This window comes from Eulemur rufifrons, chromosome 7 (genome assembly GCF_041146395.1).
Source record: "Eulemur rufifrons isolate Redbay chromosome 7, OSU_ERuf_1, whole genome shotgun sequence".
Lineage (NCBI taxonomy): Eukaryota > Metazoa > Chordata > Mammalia > Primates > Lemuridae > Eulemur > Eulemur rufifrons.
Window position 1 is genome coordinate 265,043,363 of NC_090989.1, and position 20,221 is coordinate 265,063,583.

At 37.8% G+C, this 20,221-nt stretch overlaps 1 protein-coding gene across 1 annotated transcript in view; it reads right to left on the reverse strand.

Moving 5' to 3' along the window:
* Positions 1 to 20,221, reverse strand: part of SVEP1 (sushi, von Willebrand factor type A, EGF and pentraxin domain containing 1) — a 157,716-nt gene that overhangs the window by 77,685 nt on the left and 59,810 nt on the right. Inside the window, exons 6-12 of the mRNA XM_069476671.1 lie at positions 16,089 to 16,268; positions 13,445 to 13,642; positions 11,238 to 11,356; positions 6,151 to 6,280; positions 2,476 to 2,583; positions 1,596 to 1,727; positions 99 to 293 (exon numbers count right to left, since the gene is read on the reverse strand). Coding sequence (XP_069332772.1) covers positions 99 to 293; positions 1,596 to 1,727; positions 2,476 to 2,583; positions 6,151 to 6,280; positions 11,238 to 11,356; positions 13,445 to 13,642; positions 16,089 to 16,268 — 1,062 coding nt within the window. The remainder of the gene's footprint in view (positions 1 to 98; positions 294 to 1,595; positions 1,728 to 2,475; positions 2,584 to 6,150; positions 6,281 to 11,237; positions 11,357 to 13,444; positions 13,643 to 16,088; positions 16,269 to 20,221) is intronic.

Below are 20,221 nucleotides of genomic sequence, written 5' to 3' on the forward strand. Positions count from 1 at the left end.
CCTATTGTAAGGCAATTTTCTTTTTTTAGCACTTAAAAACATATATACACACACGCATTCACACACATTAAAGGTTCCAGAATAAAATTACAACTTACTGGCACAGTCTGGCCATTCAGTGGAATATGGTGGTCTCCAGACACCATCTTCATAAGCACAGTAATACTTCTCAGTAGACCCTTCAGTGAAATCATAGCCCTCTAAGCAACTTAATGTGCAGTTGACTCCAGCACTATCTTGAACACATATGAAATCCCCATTTATAGGTGTGAATGGAACTTCACAGGGAGAACCTGTATAAAAAATTGTATTATTCATATACAGTGGTAGGAAAAATATAAATTAAATTCCAGGAGCTTAAGCTGAATTTTGAAAAGGACTCCTTCAGTCTACAGCTATTTCTAGAAAAACTATCACCATAAGTCCTTAGTGTGGGATAGTGTCAACATCTGTTTTTGGTTCCTCGATGTGCATGGGCATACGTTGAAAAGCTGTATCTATATGTAATTAGAGGTTGTGCATATTTTATAAAAAGCTAAAAGTGTTTATAATTTGGAGTTATTATTTTTGCCATTCCTTTAATAAAAATGAAAACTGGATAACATTATGAAACAAATGCATTTTCAGAATCTGTTTTCTCAAGCATTCAAGATAGGATTATGACAATAATACATTGTAACCTTAGAGAAAACATTAATTAAAGACATTGTTAGGCTCACGCCTGTAATCCTAGCACTCTGGGAGGCCGAGGCGGGTGGATCGCTTGAGGTCAGGAGTTCGAGACCAGCCTGAGCAAGAGTGAGACCCCGTCTCTACTAAAACTAGAAAGAAATTATATGGACAACTAAAATATATATATACAAAAAAATTAGCCGGACATGGTGGTGCTTGCCTGTAGTCCCAGCTACTCGGGAGGCTGAGGCAGTAGGATCGCTTAAGCCCAGGAGTTTGAGGTTGCTGTGAGCTAGACTGATGCCACGGCACTCACTCTAGCCCGGGCAACAAAGCGAGACTCTGTCTCAAAAAAAAAAAAAAAAAAAAAGACATTGTTAGAGGCTGGACATGGTGGCTCATGCCTGTAATCCTAGCATTTTGGGAGGTGGAGGCGGGAGGATTGCCGGGAGTTCCAGACCAGCCTGAGCAACATAGTGAGACCCTCATCTATACAAAAAATACAAAAATTAACTGGGCATGGTGGCGTGCGCCTGTAGTTCCAGCTATTTGTGAGGCTGAGGCAGGAGGATTACTTGAGCCCAGGTGTTTGAGGTTGCTGTGAGCTGTGATAAGGCCACTGCACTCTAGCCTGAGCAATAAAGTGAGATCCTGTCTCAAAAAAAAAAAAAAAAAAAAAAAAAAAAAGAGAGAGAGAGAGAGACATTATTAAAGATAGAAATATAGACAATATGAGATATAGACAATATTTCTATCTTTCATGAGGTCAAGAAATGACAATTGAAAACCTACATAAAATCTGTCAGTATTCTAATTTTAAAAATATAATGCTCATAGCCTAATTTCTCCCACAAAATAGCATACTATAGCAATCACATATATCAAATGTCAACTAGATTTTGGGGGGCTTATGAAGAGAATACCTTTTATGACAATGTGGATGTCACATGTCCTATTATTGCCTGAGGGGTCAGTGGCTGTATACCGTACTATAGTCTCCCCATGAGGGAAAAGATCTCCTTGTGTGTGACTTCTGGTGATGTCCAACACAGCCCCTAGAAAGGAAAGAAAGGATCTGATTTAGGGGTTCTCTCTAGTCACTTTATTAATGTCTTATTTGATTTGAAGTTTCATTTTCTCTTTATGCAAATCAGCTTGGCATTTTATTTATGTTGATTTGTGTACTAGCAGAAAATAAAAGATTTAATATTTATACTATAACATAGAAATAGTAGACTAAAAAATCCCATTAAGTCAAGGCATTCTTGCTAAATAGATGACTTTCTTTGAATAGGTTAGTCTACTGGAACACTGGGAGTTTAATAGAAATCTATTTAATTTGCATTTTTATTGTTGTTTTCTAGGTTTTAATGAAACGTTTAAAGTGAACTTCAGATTGTATTTGCTCAGGTTTTTGCTACTTTCCTATGACCTTTTATAATGTATTTGTCAGGTATAAATATATAGAACTGTACTAGAGATACCAATAGAATGCACAGTTTATGCCTCTGGGACAACATAAGCTTGAAGACTGAAGAAATTCATTAGAACACTTTTAGGTACTATACCTAGCACAGGTTTAATAAATGCCCAGTGAATACTGAATGAAGGAAAATCCCAAGAATAGTAAGATCAATAGCATTAAATTATATTTAATTATCCTAGCATTAAAACATATTAATGTATATAATTATTCACCCTACTTAGTTATTTGCCTTTTCTCTTTTATCCTTTTAAAAAGCTTTTTAAAATAAAATATAATTCAGTGTTACCATGATGACAACAAAATCCTCGTCATCTTACCTGAATTGTCCGAGAACTGAGGCTCATCCCAGCTGGCAGCGTGCTCCTTCTCTGACACCTGGATGGGAGGTGGAGATCTACACCAGTCTATGACAGGTGGTTCTACATCTAAAGAACGTGAAATGAGACAAAGAAGTCACAACTGATATTAAAAATGAAGACAGGGTTTGCGAGAGAGAGGGGAAGTCTGCTTGTGCTAGGCAGAGAACCTTGACCTTGCAGGACACAAGGCCGGCCCCGTGGCTCCACTGATGATGCCTTATCTTTGATCCCAGCATCAAAAGAAAGAGCTGCTTTTTCCTATACTGTCCTCTCTCTGTTGAAGAAGAAATACCAGGTTCCTAAAATCACCTGGAGCACAGGTGTGTACAAGGCAATTCTGGATGAGGTGGGCATTTGATTTGCGGGCTCCGCCCACAGTCATTGAGCTGTCCCACCTGGAAGTGAAGAGAGCCATTCCAAATAAGCTGAAGGAGTGAAATGCCCACATTAGTGACCTCCATAATCCTCCTCTTATCCGAAGGGTCAAGACAGGGCTAATAGATGGCTAAATGGAAGGACCACAGGGCAGAGATATGAGTCACGCTGCAGAATAAGCAAGATGTCAGTGTAAATGTGATACTGCTGGAAGGCCAGGAGGTTGTGTCCAGAGGCAGGACACTGGAGTTAAAGATTTTTAAGGTTGATAAATTCTAGGTGAAGACAAAGACCAAGGTGTAAAGCTGGATGTGAAGAAATGGAGAGAAGATGAAAGCCACAGGAGAAGCTAAAAAACTGTGAGTCTGTTGCTGGGCACTGGAATTCAGGTTGAAGGGTGCATTTGAGGTGGGGTGAGTGAGTCAGGTTTCAAAGTCCTGATTGAATGTGGTAGAATTTTTAGGATGTCAGTAAAGGACAACAAAGAGGGCATATAGGAAGTAATTTTAATATAATTATAGATTTCATATGTTTGCAATGTTCTATCACATGCCTTTGAGGTTTGAGGGAGACAGGACAAATATTATTTTTCTAATTTTATAGGTGAGGAATCTTTGACTAGGCAAACTTAAGAAACTTGTCGGAAGTTATCAAGAAACTAAATTGTAGTTACAAGCATCAAGACTTGGGCATTTCTACCCATGATATGAAAACATACTCTGAAATTAAATGAGCTATACCTGTGAGAATATACAGATTTCTATTCTAAGCTACGTCTTATGGATACATGTTCCATTTTTATATTTTCCTCATGCTTGTCATTTCATTAGTTCAGTATCTTAGATTTCTTCCTTTTCTAGGCTACAAACTCTGAAGATCAGTTATGGAGTCTCTCTTGTTCGTGGTTAGGTCTCCACCAGACAGCACAACACAGCTGCTCAAAACAAGTTACTGAATAAAGAAAAGAATGAAGAATGCTCATAGTGGGTCAGTGTACTTTGAGGATGCTGAATCAAGTCAATTCATGCCTCAAGTTACAAATCTGGCAGTATTTACTATTTTCCCCAAAGAAATGACAAATGGATATTCCAAGATTTTCTTAAGCTTATCTGATTTGAGCCAAACATTTTAAAGTTGTATCACAGGTATAGGAGGGCAGTAAGACTCGGTCAATTACTGTCAAAAGGAGGCACCAACAGATGTGTTGTCTCCAAAGGAGAGGGAGAGCCCGCTTCAAGGCAAGCGGGGCAGCACTCTGTGCCCTGCCAAGGACAGGCGTTCCTGCTTGCCTCTCATTTATCAGGAAGGCACCAACAGCTTGAAGAAAATAAGAAAAATGGAGGCTTTGGAATATTTTCTTTCTGTCTCTTGCTTTCCCTCTCTCACCTGCTACTTCCCCTCTCCTTTTCTTACTCCTTCTTCCTTCCCTTTCCTTCCCTTGCTTTTATAATTGAACATTCAGCTAAAATCTAGCTAGACACTTGAGTACACATTTCACTTTTCACGATGCTAACTTTTCATTATGAAAAATTAAAACTTGGCAAACTCTTGAATCACATTTCCAAGTTTAAAATCACAGCATCAGATAAAAAAAAAATTCAACATATTTTTCAGGTGGCTGGGAAAGCTCATGTTTAAAACAACATCGAAAAAGCAATTAAAAGCATTTCACAATTAAGCACTGTGAAATGAGTTAGACTGATTTTTACTTGAGTCTTATCTACTTCTACCAAAACCTGTAATTTATAGGAGAAGGAATCAGTCTGACGTCCCTTAGTTATTTCAAGAAGTTATGCAAAATTTGGAAAACAAAATGAATTTGATGTATTGAATTTTAAAATAAACATATTAAAAATAGATCTGTGACAAATATAGCAAAATGTCTATATAGTGCTATCATAGAGCTTAATGTGTGTCAGGAACTAGTTCAAGTGGTTTATATATTATAACTAATTATAATAAAAACTACATGATAACCCTATGAGGTAATATATTTATTAATCCTATTTTTGGGTAAAGAAACTGAGGCACAGAGAGGCAATGGGTGACATTGCCTTTAAGTGATGGAGCTAGGTATGAACTCAAGCAGATTGAGTTCAGAGTCCATGCTCTTGACCACTAGAGATTGCTACAGTCCTCCCTCTCCATGTATTATGTCTTGGTACATAAGACCGATTGAGAGATGATACAGTAAACCGGGCTCTCCCCCAAAACAGGAGTGAGCTACAGTAGCACTTATGAGGATAGAGAGACCAGGACAAATTTCAGAGATATCAAGTAGGTGAAACCAGTAGAACAGGCTACTGTATTGGATATCAGTGATTGATGGAGTGGGCGGAGTCAAGGATGACTTCTTCAGTTTTGCTTGGTAGCTGAGCGGTTGGTTGTGTCCTTTTCTGAGTTAAGAAGTATATTAGGTTTGAAATGCAAGTGAAATATCCATATAGGAAAGTCCAGGAGGCAGTTTTACATGGCAGTTTGGATTTCAGAAAAGATATTTGAACTAGAGATGGAAATCTGCGAGTTTTCAGTTAACAAAATCAGCCAGGAAAACAACAGAGAGAGAAAGAGAAGGTTGATCCTGGGTGTGATCAACCTTTGAGAGCTGGTCTGAGGAAGAGAAACCTACCTACACGATGAGAGTGATGTGCACTGTCTAGGGAATGGACACAACTAAAGCTCAGACTTGGGGGGATGGGGAGGCATGGGCAATGTATATAGCCTGATCTTTTGTACCCCCTTAATGAGCTGAATAACAAACAAACAAAAAAAAAAGAAGGACAGGTAAGAAAAATGGGGAAAAAATTGAAAAGACTAGTGTCAAAGGAGCTAGGAAAGGAGAAAGTTTTGATAAGGAGCGTGTGGTTAATAACGTAAAATCTGAGGAAAGATTATGTAAAATGAGGACTGAGAAGTGTGTAGCGTAACAACAGGGACCAATGATGACCTTGATGATAGCAGTTTATATGAGTGAAGGGGACAGAAGATAGATGAGTGACTTTGAGAATAAATAGCAGTTAAAAAGAAAGAGATGGCAACCACTGGGAACTTTGTAAAAGGCTCACATTGGACAAAATCGGAGAGATGCTGTGATAGTTAAAGGACATATAGGTTTCAAAGAGCGGGTGGCTTGAGCAAGTTTTAATGCCAGTAGGAAGAATCAGTGGAAAGGGGGTTGTTGAAGATAGAGCAGAAGCAAAGTCCCTGGGGTACTGGACATTTTCACAAAACTACTTAAATGACTTGAAGATGACTTACCAATCACCTTGATGTGGAAAATACAGCTGGCTTGGTTGCCGGATAGGTCAATTGCTGTGTACGTGATAGCAACATCTCCAATGGGGAAAAGGTAAGGTGGGGTAAAAGCTGGGTGAACCTGGATTGACACCTTTTGGAGGTAAATAAATATTTTGAAAGTTAATATCCAAAGTACGTTGATGCCTTACTTTCTGAAACTGTTTCATCTAAAAAAAGTACATTGATTCTTTTTTGACTTATATATTAGTAAAGTAATGCTAACAATGATATAATATTTCATATAGAGGAAACAAAAAATATTAGGCACAGCCTTCTGGTGTATTTGTTCCAGATTATTCCATTTACATACTTTATAGAGTTGGCATACATATAAAGTGTTCCTTGTTTTTTAAACGTAATATTTTAAAACATTTTTATGCCCTTTTATAGTCTTTAGAACTTAAGATGACTCTTAAATATTTCCATAAAATTCTGTAGAACAAATATATGATAGTTTCTTTAAGAAAAATGTGTTGAAGGACATTAGTTTGGTCCCAGATTTTACCGTTGTAAACAGCTGTGGGATGGACAGTTTTGCAATAGCAGGTTGCATCCTTCTCATTTTACATTTCTCCAGCCCTTCTCACAGCATCTCTCTCTAAACAGACTCAGGAAAAGTAGTCCTCTTTTAAAGACTCAAGTGATTAAATTGGGTTTAGCTGGATAATCCAGGATAATCCTTCCATCTCTAAATCCTTAGTTTAATCACATCTGTGAGGTCCTTTTTGCCATGTAAGGAAACATATCCACAGGTTCCAGGGAATAGGAAAAGGATATCTTTAGAGTAGCCATTATTCTGCTTATCACACCAGCCCTGACTCCATAGAAGTCAGAAACAAAGTTGGGAAGGTATAGAATGAATAAAAGAGCATCAGGCCAGCTCTCAGCTGCAGGGGGAAAGAGCTTTGAAGTTGATACATGATACAAGTTTTATTTATATAGCAATATTTTTAATCCCTGAGAGTGGGTTTTAATTATGGAAACAAAACTATTGGCATACCCTAGAGTAACCAAAGCATGTGACTATAGAAAAATAGTGATTTTCTATTGGTGCCTTTCCCAATTTGGACTGTTCAAGATGAGTTACACAATTATAGTTTTCATCACATTGTATATATAATCTAGCATCCTAATTTTCCACCAAGAAATTTCCCTTTTTGAAAATTGTCTTAGGTAGGGAATAATCAGAGATAAAGACAAAGACTTAGTGCAAGGATGTTCGTGGCAGCGTCATGAGTTCTTTCCTTCCTTTTTTTTTTTTTTTCTTACCCCGCTTTGGCTTCATGATCTATTATTACAATAAAATTTTTCTTTTTCTTCTTTTGGCCAATAGTCTAAACTGCCTTGCTTCTCTGTCTTTTTTTTTCTTCCCTCCAATGCTCTATATTTTCGAGATGCTCAATTATCTACTTTTTTCATGCCTGTACCAGAGAATCACCACATTTGAAGAAATTCACACAATAGTGCAGATTAATCTCTCTATAAGTTTATGATCACCAAACTCAAATGGGCCCCTAACACTAGCCAATAATCCTACTGTATTTCTCTGGTCTGCTCTCTCTCCTCCTCAGAATGAGTTTTTCAAAACTTCTCCATTCTCCTCAAACTTCAAAACTCTCTCATTCCTCCAATTATGCTTTGGGTCTGACCACTTTCTGATGAGAAGCCATACACAATGGATTGTCTCCTCTTTCCCTCATGTATTCAACTTCTCCATCTCAACTGGCTATTTTCATTTCTATTTTTATTCTTTTGAGCACATTCAAGTTCTTCCCCCATGTGGTAGGCGGAATAATGGTCCCCCAAAGATGTCTGTGTCCTAATCCCCGGAACCTGTGAATATGTTACCTTATGTGGCAAAATAGACCTAGTAGATATGACTACATTAAGAATCTAAAAATGGGAGGTTACCCTGAATTATCCAGGTGGGCTCAGTGTAATCATAGGGGTGCTTATACAAGGGAGGAAGGAAGGTCAGAGTGAAAAGAAAAGGATGTGGTGAGGAAAGCACAGGCCAGAGCAATGCAGCCATGGCCCAAGGAACATGGCGGCCTCTAGACGCCGGAAAAGGAATAAACAGAGTCTCCCTCAGAGCCTCCAGAACGAACAAACACATGACCTCAGGGTCTCTGCCCAGCTGCCCAGGAATGACACCAATGCACATGGTCTACACCCTCTCCCCTCTCTTTGGCCTAAAGTTAAGGATATTTTCTAAGTCTAGCATCTCCTACTCCACAGAATCAGGTGAATTCTAAGTTGATTCTCAGCATCCTTCAATCTGTTTCCCCATTTTTACATTCCCTTAATAATGTCCATCAGGATTGATGAGGCTGGTGGACTTAGATAGCAGCTCATTTCTCTCAGAAATCTTCCTGATTATAGTGGCTTTGATTTACAAATGGTTTTAATCATTTAATCCATCTACTGGAACATTTGTTTTGTTTATTTCTTCCCCACAATCTTAGAGAAAAAGAAAGCCATCAAATGAAAACGCCCTTCAACCTCTTATCATCACCCAATTTAGAAGCTAAACTGTATCAGTACCCTTCTTTCCTCTGTTTTCCCCACAATGATACATGAAATACATTGCTCTCAAGTCTAACTTGGGCCCTTCCCCTGCCCTCCCGGCTCCCTCCCTTCACCCTTCTTAAGGACCTAATGTCATTAGTTCTCCTCTCTCCTCTATTTTGACCTTCTTATTAAAGACATCTGTCATTAATTAAGCATGTTTAAATTTCATTTATATTAGAAGCCAAAACCAAAACCTATCTCGAACCCCTCACACTAAAGGAATTACCTTCTCTTTCTTCTTCATAGCCTAATTTCTTAAAGAGAATTTTATATTCCTTAACCAACCGCAATCTGTTTTCTACATGCTCCATTCTATTAAAACAGATCTCATATAGGTTTTTGTATTATAAATCTAATTTGCATCTCTCAGTATGTGACATATTTAACCAACCCCTTTGTCGTGAACTGTTCTCTTCCTTAGCTTCATGATGGCAACTTCTTGTGGTTTCCTTCCATTATGCACTAAACACACTTAATCTCATCTGGCCATTTCTTACGTGTTGATCCTTCTCAGGGTTTAATCTGTCACTCTCCTTAATCTGCACATCCACCTCAGGCAATCTCATCCACCAGTGCCATCACGTATAGTTTGTAGGATGACAATCCACAGATCTGTGCCTAGAGCACCCATCCTACTAGGAAGCATCCTTTATGTGGCTCTGTCTGAGTGGGATGGGGGATTTTCTTTCACTTAACATCTGTGTTTGTGAATACGAGACAGAGAATAGGTGTCCCATAGATTCTCAGGCAGTGGTTTGGTCTTCTGTGATCTTGAGCAATACATGGGAGTCTGTAAACTACAGTATGCACTTGCCTCCTTAGAACGTCCTGCCTCCCTGTATCCACTCCTACTATATGTGCAGAGATTTTCTAAAAGGACTACACATTCTGGGATGCAATGTATTATAGCAAATTCTCCATATTCATCCAGGTATATTGTGTTGTAGACATTGAAATATGTGAGTAAGGTAACAAAAAGCAAATTACTGGGTTGGGGAATTGTGAGACAGTCAATGGATATAATGTGGGCTGCATGAGTTGTGCAAAAGGACTGAATGCAAAGAGGAGGTCCTCGTTGAGAGAGACAGAGACAACCCTGGACAGCTCAGTACTTGGTTATTTTATACCAGGGAATGGCAGCCTGCTGTATAAGTTCATTCAGCCTTTGAGGCCCTAAGGGCAGGCAGTGGAAATGAAGAAATGTTTGCTGCTTCCTACTTGATGATGGTTAGGTGTCTTTTTTCAGAAAATGTACACACAGGTGCTACATTTAGTGTGACTTCTCATCAGATCTTGAAATATGTCCCTGGACTTTTCTTAGTGTTCGATGATGATGATGATGATGATGATGCATGTCTTCATGGCCCTTTTAGTGGAAAGCGGAAATATCACACATGACAGACTGCTCACCACACACATTACCTGCAATATATCAAGCCCTAGAAGTCACATTTGCACTTTTAAAAACAAATTTGAAAGCTAATTTGATTGTAAGTTATGTTTTCCATAGTGCCCTCCCCTCTCCCCACCTTCAATACATCCTGGCTGGCACAACTTATACATAATTTACACGCAGGTGTGAAAGGACATACTACTTAAGGGCACTTGCATGTATGTTAATACTAACAATGTAGAAGTAAGTGAAAGTGACATTCCTAAATGAACTCTTTTCCTAGCATCTGATGAACGATTATCTCAAGCTACTATACATTCAAAAGTAAAACATTGTGTTCTGAATTATGCTGGATTTAGAAAAGCTTGAATAAGAAAAGCCAATGCTATTCCCTTCAGATTGGCCAATATACAATCATTTGGGGCTCATATTTTAAAAGATTTGTTCATAAATAGGAATTAGGATTGGCCGGGCACGGTGGCTCACTCCTGTAATCCTAGCATTCTGGGAGGCCAAGCTGGGAGGATCGCTTGAGCTCAGGAGTTCGAGACCAGCCTGAGCAAGAGTGAGACCCCATCTCCACTAAAAATAGAAAAATTAGCTAGGTGCCATGGCAGGAGGATTGCTTGAGCCCAGGAGTTTGAGGTTGCAGTGAGCTACGATGACACCACTGTACTCTACCCAGGGTGACAGAGTAAGAGTCTGTCTCCCCCCCCCAAAAAAGAAAGAAATTAAATCCCCCGCCTCCCTAAAAAAGGAATTAGGATTAATTCCACATCTTTTCTTTTCTTAAAGATCTTCAGACTCTAGTAAGGAGTAAAGAATTCTTAGTCAAGTAATCTCAATAAATACAACAAATCCATGAAATGAAAAGTTTCTGTTTTTTGAGATTTTTGTCTGAGATTTCTAATTAAAAACTCAAGGATGATCATTCTTGTATCAGATGAGGCATTAACGTTTATGAGTAAAGTTTCTATATAGATAGAATTATCACTAGCACATTAGTAACTCTTCAATATTGCACATATTTGCATATATTTAGAATCTACTTGAAAAAGGATGCAAATGTTTGCACAAACCTTACCTTTTCACCAGAGTTGTCTTTAGCAGTTGGGATTTGCCAGGTAATATTAGCAGAATCTTGCTGTTCCTGAGTCTTAGCCTCTATGTCCTTAGGGCAGGTGATTTGAGGAGCCTCCACATCTGACTCAGAAAACACACAAATCAATTAATATATTGATATGTAATTAATTCTAAGTCATTTGAGAGAGGTAAAAATCTGCTTATATTAGTACTTTGTGACTCATTTTGTACACTGATTGATTTGGAGTATTAAACTGCCTTCCTGATAATTCATCCGAGCATGGCTTACAAGGTCCTTTCTGAATTGGCACCTGCTGACCTCTTAGCCTCATTCCTTACAGTTCTCCTCCTGGGATTCACTCTTCACACTGAATTACTGTGAGGCCCATGAAAGCTCCATGGTCTCTCTTTTACCTGGGTCTTTGCTCATGCTTTTTTATTTGCCTGAATTAATGCCCTCTTTCCCTTTTACCTGGATAACTACTACCTGTCCTTTAATTCTCAGCTTAGACACAAGCTCCTCAGGAAGTTGTCTCTGACTCTCCTGATCCATTTGAGGTGCTCACTCCACAAGTTCCCACAGCCCTCTGGACTTCCCAATAATGACACTCAACACGCCATTTTAAATGGAATTTTCTCCCCCAATAAAATTTAAGTTCTTCAAAGGTCAGGATATGTCTTGTCCCATTGCCTTATATAATGCCTAGCATATAACAGGAACTTGATAAACACTTTCTAAATGAAATTAAGAAATTAAAAAATATTGATTGAAGCAGGAAGGAACTACACTTGAAAAACAAGGTGGTCAAGTAGAATTATAATAATTAGAGGTACTAAAACATACTGTCAGAACAAACAATAAATTAAAGCCAATGATATTTTTTGTAGTGTGAAACTTTTCACTATGCTGAATTAGATGTGGTAACATTACACAGAGCTACATCAGTCATGGTAGAGCTAAGTTCTTATTATATGATATAATACTATACATCCTTTATTTCATGTTAAATTAGATCTTCTATAACTTGAAGCTGAATATACCTGAAATGATTTCATTGTGTCACATATCTTCTTGTTAAAATTTTATTCAATTTATATTTTATTTTTCTATGAGTGGCATATACTTGGACAATTTTCCCCCATAGGGATGCTTAGTAGCATATCGACTCTGAAAAATTTTTTAAAGTATTTGATTTTTTTCATTCATACTTAAATAACAGCTAGACTAGATTTGAAATTAAAGTTTATATTTATTTTCTCTCCATATCCTGTAGACATTGCTACATTTCCTTATGCATTTAGAGTTGTAAATGAGATGTGTAATGTGAATCTGATTCTTGTTTCTTTTGTGTAATTCTCTTTCTTCAGAAACTTCTTTTTCTCATTAACTCTACATATCAGAAATTTTACTAGGAGTAATGAAAGTATGCCAGCCTAATGCTCAAGGGCTATTTTTGGTTTAAAGGTTTACACCTTTCTGTAGCTCTGGGAAACTTTCTTCTTCTAGTAGGAAAATTCTTCTCCTTCACCCCTTTTCCTCTCTCCTTCTGGAACTCCTTATTAAATGCACATAGGGAATTTTCAATCTATCATTGGTATCTCTCAACTTCCATCTTTTTGGCTTGATCAATTGGGTTATTCAAGTGCTTTGATTATTAGTCCTCCATTCCGAGGAAACTCTCAGTTTGGTCCTTCAAATTACTAATATTGTTTTCAACAAACTCCCTTCCATTTTTGCCCTTCTCCTTCTCTTGGAGATATTTATGACAGTTTTACTTCTAAGAACTCTTTCTTGTTTTCAATACCTCCTTTTTCATAGCAATCTGCTCTTGCTTCTAGGAAAATGGCAATATTCTTTTGTGGATGGAATGGGATGCAGGTTTCAAAGTGCTAATGGCTTTAAAAAAAAATCAATTTAGTCTCACCTGCTTCATATGGACCAGAAATTCCTCAAAGATTTTCATTTCCTGATGGAAAACTTACCTTATTTCCAGCTCTAATACTATCCTTATTTGTCTATTTCTTCTGTCATTGCCTGGCATTTTGTAATTTTGTAAATCCACCACTTTGAACCAGAGATCCTCATAGTGTGTATTATAGTAACACATACCATTTTGTTATAGGTTTGCAGCAAAAGTTGCAAAGACAGACTGTCCTACAACACATCCATATGTCATTATTTTTAACCTAACCAGTGTAAAGACCTACCTTTGCACACTGCTGCCTGAACTTTGGCGCTCCATTTTCCAGAAATGGTACATCTCACTTCTTCTCTGACTCCAGATAAAATGAATCCTTGGCGGCAACTTAGCTGACAAATTGTCCCAGGCTTGGCTGGCTGCTTGCCACAGCTATGTGGAGATATGATGACACCTTTGGGCTTCTGAAAGGTGGAGCAGTGGCGCTCTATGGTAAGGAAATGAGAAAATGTTATTCACGTTCCCACAAATTGGAAATGTCATGGATTCTTTTTACCCAAGAAAAATATAATTGTGCTGCCTTAGGATTGACATAAGTTGTTAAATGATAATTATATATGAAATTGAACATAGGATGTATTGTAAATAATGCTAAACTATATCTCTTTAGTTGCCTCTTATTATTTTGTCAGTATATATAAAACCTTGAAAAACTTCTGATATTTTAATCAACACTGACTACAATCTTCATAATTTGCTTGGAACACCTTCATTTGGTTTTCTGAATATTGTTTGATGGCTTTGAAGTATAAAGTAGTGAATTGAATTCCATCTTTGATGGGTTAAGTGATATATTCAGCAATCAATCTCTATTTTATGAGCTTTTGGTGCTATCTTTGAGTAAGCAAATAGTGATACCCTTCTTAAAATCACTGTGTTATAATTAGGGCCTTGACCCTTAATGTTATATTCAGCACAGACAAAGAATAGCAGATGAATTATGAAGAATGCAGACAAAATGGAAAATCAAGGCTAGGCCTCAATGCAGGGAGATAGAGAGCGTGTGTGTGTATGTGTGTGAGTGCGTGTGTGTATGTACCAGCAAATGCCCATATGCGTATTTGTTTATTGTAATAGTGATTCTACTGGCAGCATTGCTCACATCAATAGCTGACATTTATTCAGTACCTACTATGTGCCAGGCATTATTGTAAGCACTTTTTACAAGTATTGACACATACAATTCTATGCAGTAAGGACTATTGCTATTATTTCCATTTACAAACAAGAGAACTGAGAAGAGTAGTAACTTTCCTGAGGTCACCACAGAGGTAAGTGGCAGAACTCGTGTGCTCCTAGACACTCTACCATTATACCTCCTCCGTGAAGTGATTTCTTTCAAAACTCTGTGCCAGCAAAAGTCATTTTCCCTGAGAAATTGGTTTGTCTCTTTATTTTTGCACAGTGTGAGCCATGTGCCTGCCCAGACTTCCTGCTCTGCTTCGATCAACAAAAACATCAGAGCCAAATTTGTGGTTCAAATATAATGACTATGTGAGACTCAATATTCTTAATTTAGGGTTGGATCTTTATAAAGTAAGAAAATTATCTGTTGGGCTGTCAAAATTGTTGAAGACATTATTCTTTTTTTTTATTGCTTGTTTAAGGTACTTTGGGCGAATATGTCTTTAACTTTTATATAGTATAATCTACTGATTTTTTTTCTTCTTAAAGTATTTCCATTGCTTTTATTCTTAGTAAATTCTGGGATTAGTTAGCATTCACTTACATACATTAACTATATTCTCTTCTGGTTTTAATGATCTTATTTTTTACTTTATATTTTAAAATCTATGAAGAATTTATTTCAAGGTGTGATGTGAATAATAAGTGACATATAAAAATTTTATTTTGTTTTGTTTTTCTCAAGGAGCCAATTTTCCTATATGTTCAGTTAAATAGTCATTTTTTCCTCAACTGGCCTGTGATGCTTCCTTAATAATACATGAAACTTATTAGTTACAAATACCAAAAAGGGGACAAAAAAGAAAATCCTTTTTAGGCTACTGAATGAGTTGCATTTTACTTGTATATATTTGAAAAGAATTTAACATTTTGATAACATTCTACATAAATATTAAAGTGTTCTTTTTGTCCCTCAGTAACATTTTCTGGTTTGTTTGATACATGTCTCACACATTTCTGTTTAAGATTCTGGCATATTTTATATTTTCTATAGATTTTTTGAATGTGATATTTTGCCATATGTTCTATTTATCATTATATATAGAAAAGTTGTTTATTTGGCATTCTTATGACTTCAATGAACTATCATATTTTTAGTGATTCATTCTATTGTTTAGGTAGACTTGTAGTCTACAAATGATGATGATTTTGAATCCCAATATCTCTAATCTCATGATTTATTATAATACTAAACAAATGGATGATCCTAAGCATCTTTTTCTTTCTCCAGATTTAATAAGATTGTCTATACTGTTTTTCCAAAATAGAGAATTGCAGGTTTAAGATGGATATTTTTTATTATATCAGAGATACCAATATAATACAAGTAATTTCATAAATAAGGTAAAGGTAAATCATGTTTAACAAAGCAAGGGAATTATGTAGCATTTGCTTTTAAAAAAAAAATCCACCCACTTGGCCCCAATTTTTTACAAAAAGCATTGCTATTTGACTCTGTAAACTTCAGTGAGTTGGAAAACTGAATTTGGTGTGGAAGTTCTTTTACTAGTGGAAAGGAATAAAACAACATATTTGTCTTTGTATCTATAACACCTGCATCTGTATGTGTAGATGTGTATTTACATCCATTACGAGCCAGTGTTTAGTTCTAGGTCTTCACAGAAAACTGGAGAAATCGGAACAGGAGAAATGAATCACTCAAGGCCTCACACCTTCCAGGAACTTACCCACACACCGCGGTTCTGGACCATCCCACTGGGCATTTACTTGACAGGTAAGCTTAGCACTTCCTTCTAGTCTATACCCTTCATCACAGGTAACCAAGCACGTTGTTCTGTAGGACATTTCCCTTGTAGAACAGCTGATGTGGCCGTGTTTGGGCTGGCGGAGATGGGAGCATGTTTTCACTATATAACATGAAAACATATATCACATTTTACTAAATAAGGACAAAAATAATAAGTTCAGTAATGCCTGCACATTGCAAACAAGAAAATTTTCTTAAAATGGCAAACAATAAATAATGCACCACCATTTTTGAGCTGTTATGGGACAATTGAAAAGTCTACGTTTTATCAGATGTATTGGCCAAACAATATCATTGCCTGTAGCCCTCTGCCCATAGGTGGGAAACTCAAATCGTCTAGGAGGCCCAGCCCTAAATGGAAGATGATGGTTGTAGATCGGAGGTGGTTGACAAAGGAAGGTACCTGCAGATTTTCCAGGTTGTGTTCCAACAAAAGGAAAGGGTCTTTTCCAGGACAGTTTTCAGTTTCATGCTCAGCTTCATTTTCAGATTTCTTGGGCATATCCTGGGCCTTTTAATGGTGCCAGCCTCTGCAAAGCTGCCCAACTTCTGCATTCTTCAGTTCCAGTGTTCTGCTTGCTGACCACAACTCTGGTTTTTCTAGCCTTTTCACCTCACAAATCTTCCTGCAGATCCTAATTCATGGCGCTAATGCTGACTTATGCATTACCATTGGTTTGATTGTTTTTGCTGCTGTGGCATAGGCTGCTAGTTGCCCACCCAATAGCCATACTTTGTTCCCAGTTTTATCCAGCATAGCAATATGCCCACCTAGAAGATTACAACTCCCCACTTCCATCGCAATGAGAGCCAATGAGATACAGCTGGGATTGTGTGGGGCTTCTGGGTGAGGTTTTTAAAGGGAGTTGTCTCAATTGAGAAAGTATGTCTTTGCCTTCCCCTCTGTTTTCTTCTTTCTCCCACAATACAGACATGAAGGACAGTAGCCCAGCACACTACAGGAGAAGTATATGATGCTATAAGAAAGTATAACACACAAAGATGGTAGAGCAAAAAAGCAAAGGAAGCCTGGATCTCTGATAACAATGGAGCAGTCACATCTACCTTGCATTAGCTACTTCTGTCCTTTTAGTTGAGAGAAAAATGAACCCTTAATTGGCTTAAGACATTGTTATTTGGGTCTTGATACCAGCAGCTGTACACAATTCCTAATTTCTTCTGCCAAGCATCCATTCATTTTTCCTTTGTTAATTTTCTAGGGAAAGATCTTTCCCCTCTCTCAGCTCATGGGATTTGTGTGTGCTTCACCCATGCCCATGGGTAGAGCAAGTGACCTAGGGTCACATTTCCCTGGTCTGAGAAGTGAGCAGATACAACTGATGACAGGATTCCTTTCTCCACCTTCCTCGAATCTGCTATGAGAGAGCTGCCAGAAGGGTATTCACTAAGTCGTGGATGCTGAAAATGCCCCTGTGCCTCAGTCAGCCTCAACACCACTATCAGCGGAAGTACCATGGGGTATCCAGAGAAACCTGCATTTCCTCAGTTCTGCCACCTCTGACTCTGTCACCTCAACACTATACTGGAGAAGCTACAGGAGGGTACTCGACTGCCCCCGCAACGTCTGTGCTCTGTGTTCTCCTGGTAAGATTCACCCACTGCCCAGCCCAACCCAAACCCACAACGTATCTTAAAGTCCATTTCCATTAATCCCCTCATGCTCCATACTCCTGGTGATGGCAATCTCTTAGGAAGCCTAAGCCTCTACAGTCATTCCTCATTTACCAGGGTTCTCCTCATGCAGCTGGGATCCAACCTAACCTTGCACCTACCCCCTCAGTAATGATCAGTCTTCAGTAAATCCTCTCATATCCTAAGCCTCTCCTTTGAATCTTCCCTGCATCTCTTTTCCTAATCGAAATCTTATTGCCTCCTATAGACAGAGCCTGGAGGTGAGGAAAGTGTCTTTGTGGCTCCTTATGCCTTTCCAGATCATTGTCTTCCTTCTTCCAAAAACTTCCAATTCCATTGAAGTATTAAATTATATATCCAACATCCTTTGTTCAGATTTCTCTCTCTCTCTCTTTCTGCCTCTCTCTCTCACACACACCCTTTAGTGATTTCATTATCTATGTAAATGATCATTCCAGTAACCTGGAGTCATATTCTTGACCTCTTCTTCTCTCAGGACCACATCTTTCACCCTACCTCAGCCTCCACCATTGTCATGTCCTCTAGACCTCGCCACCACCAGTCTGAGTGTCTTACTCTCTGACAATCACCTCCTGTCTTCCCAGATCACTGCTTCAAATGCTTCAACCCCATCAGTTTCTATACCCTACTGGAGCCTCTGATCCATTGTGTGCTCCTCTTGAGAGAAAATCATTTCTAAAGAATTTGTACTCTCTTTCTACACTTTTTTCCCTCTAGTTCCAGATTAGACCCTCTCTGAACAGAGTTTCCAATTAGGGGAAGGAGAAAGGGGAGCAAAGGAGAAAGAAAAAGGGGAGAATGAGGGGAGGAGAGAAGTAAGGGAAGAGAAAGGGAGGTGGATGGGAGGAAGAAGCAGGAGATGGGGGAAGAAGAGTGCAAAGAGAGGAGAAGAAGTCAAAGAGTAGGGGAGGAGGGGAGAGTATAGGGAGGAGGGAGAGTGAAAAAGGGAAAGGGAAGAGGGAAATGGGAGACTGTCCAGACCCATGGAAAATGTGCTCTCTCTGTCAGATGGCATGTCAATTCCAGGCATGCCTGGAGATTGGAGAGGAAAAGAGAGTGGATGCCTGTTGAATACACCAAAAATGGGCACATATGTAAAAATATTCATTTTGATAGCTTATAGATATAATCCTACAAGTATCAGGCATTTTATAAAACTAACAAATGAACAAAAAATGCTACAAAAGAAAAAATCTCAGTTTGCTCTCCGATAGCACTTCTGAAATGCTAAAGGCCAAAAGACAACACAGCAACCTCTAAAGACATGTGAACAAAATATTTGAGACTCAAGAACTTTGTTGTCATTCTGGGTGAGATGCAGTTTTCACTCTTCTACTTTTCTGCATTTGCCTTTTTTCATACCAGGCATATATTTATTTATTATGAATACTTAAAATTAACATGAAAGGAAGCTGGAGCAAAATATTCAAGTACATATTCAACTGAAGTCACTGACAGAATCTATTCTGCAGGAACCCATCCAAAATTATATTAGTCAGCAGAACACAAATATTGAGTGCATTAAATATAAGTTTAGGATTGATTACTCCTTAGAGAAAATTCAAGAATTAGATTAGAGGTTAAACCATAAACCCTAGCCTCTTCTATCCCTGAAATGGTTTGAACTGAAATCAACTATTAATAAAAAATGAGTAGAAATATTTTGCCCTCCACATTTTAATTTATATTGCATGTGTCCATCATGCAAATAGAATATTTATTGTCTCCATTAAGTGCATAGAAATATCTTGCCTTCTGCATTTTGACTTTTATTGGGTGTATACATCATTCATAACATGATGTCAAGTGCCAGGTGAGATTAAAAGGTGAATAAGATAAATTCTGATATATAAAATCTGGAAAACCATATTAAACAACTGTTTTGGCTTCAATAAACTGCTGAAATGTCTCCAGCTTTCCAAACCCAAGACAAAATGGATTTGCAACATCTCTCAAGAGTATTGATAAGAAATTAGAGTTGGTATCTCATACAGATACAGATTATATTGCTTCTCAAATGTTGGTGTTAATAAATTTTCATTGCTCCCCAAGGAAAACAAAGTACATGCAATAATTCCTACGTAGTCCTTAAACATTTAATACTCTTTTTAACTCAAGAATGATGATTTATTACCATTTTTAATAAGAATACACTTGTCTTATGATTTTCAGCCTAAATTTTTTTCTTCATTTCAGCAAGCTAAAAAATCCTGCAATTAACATTTCTTGACTTACATTCATGTTAAAGCAATCCCTAAATATTTATTTAGTCTTTTTGGAAAGCAGCAACTTAGTCTTTTGAAAGAACAATCTACTTTGTAGATTGAATAAGAATCTACTCTGGTAAATTAGGTTACTTTAAAGGCTAATCTTAAAGGC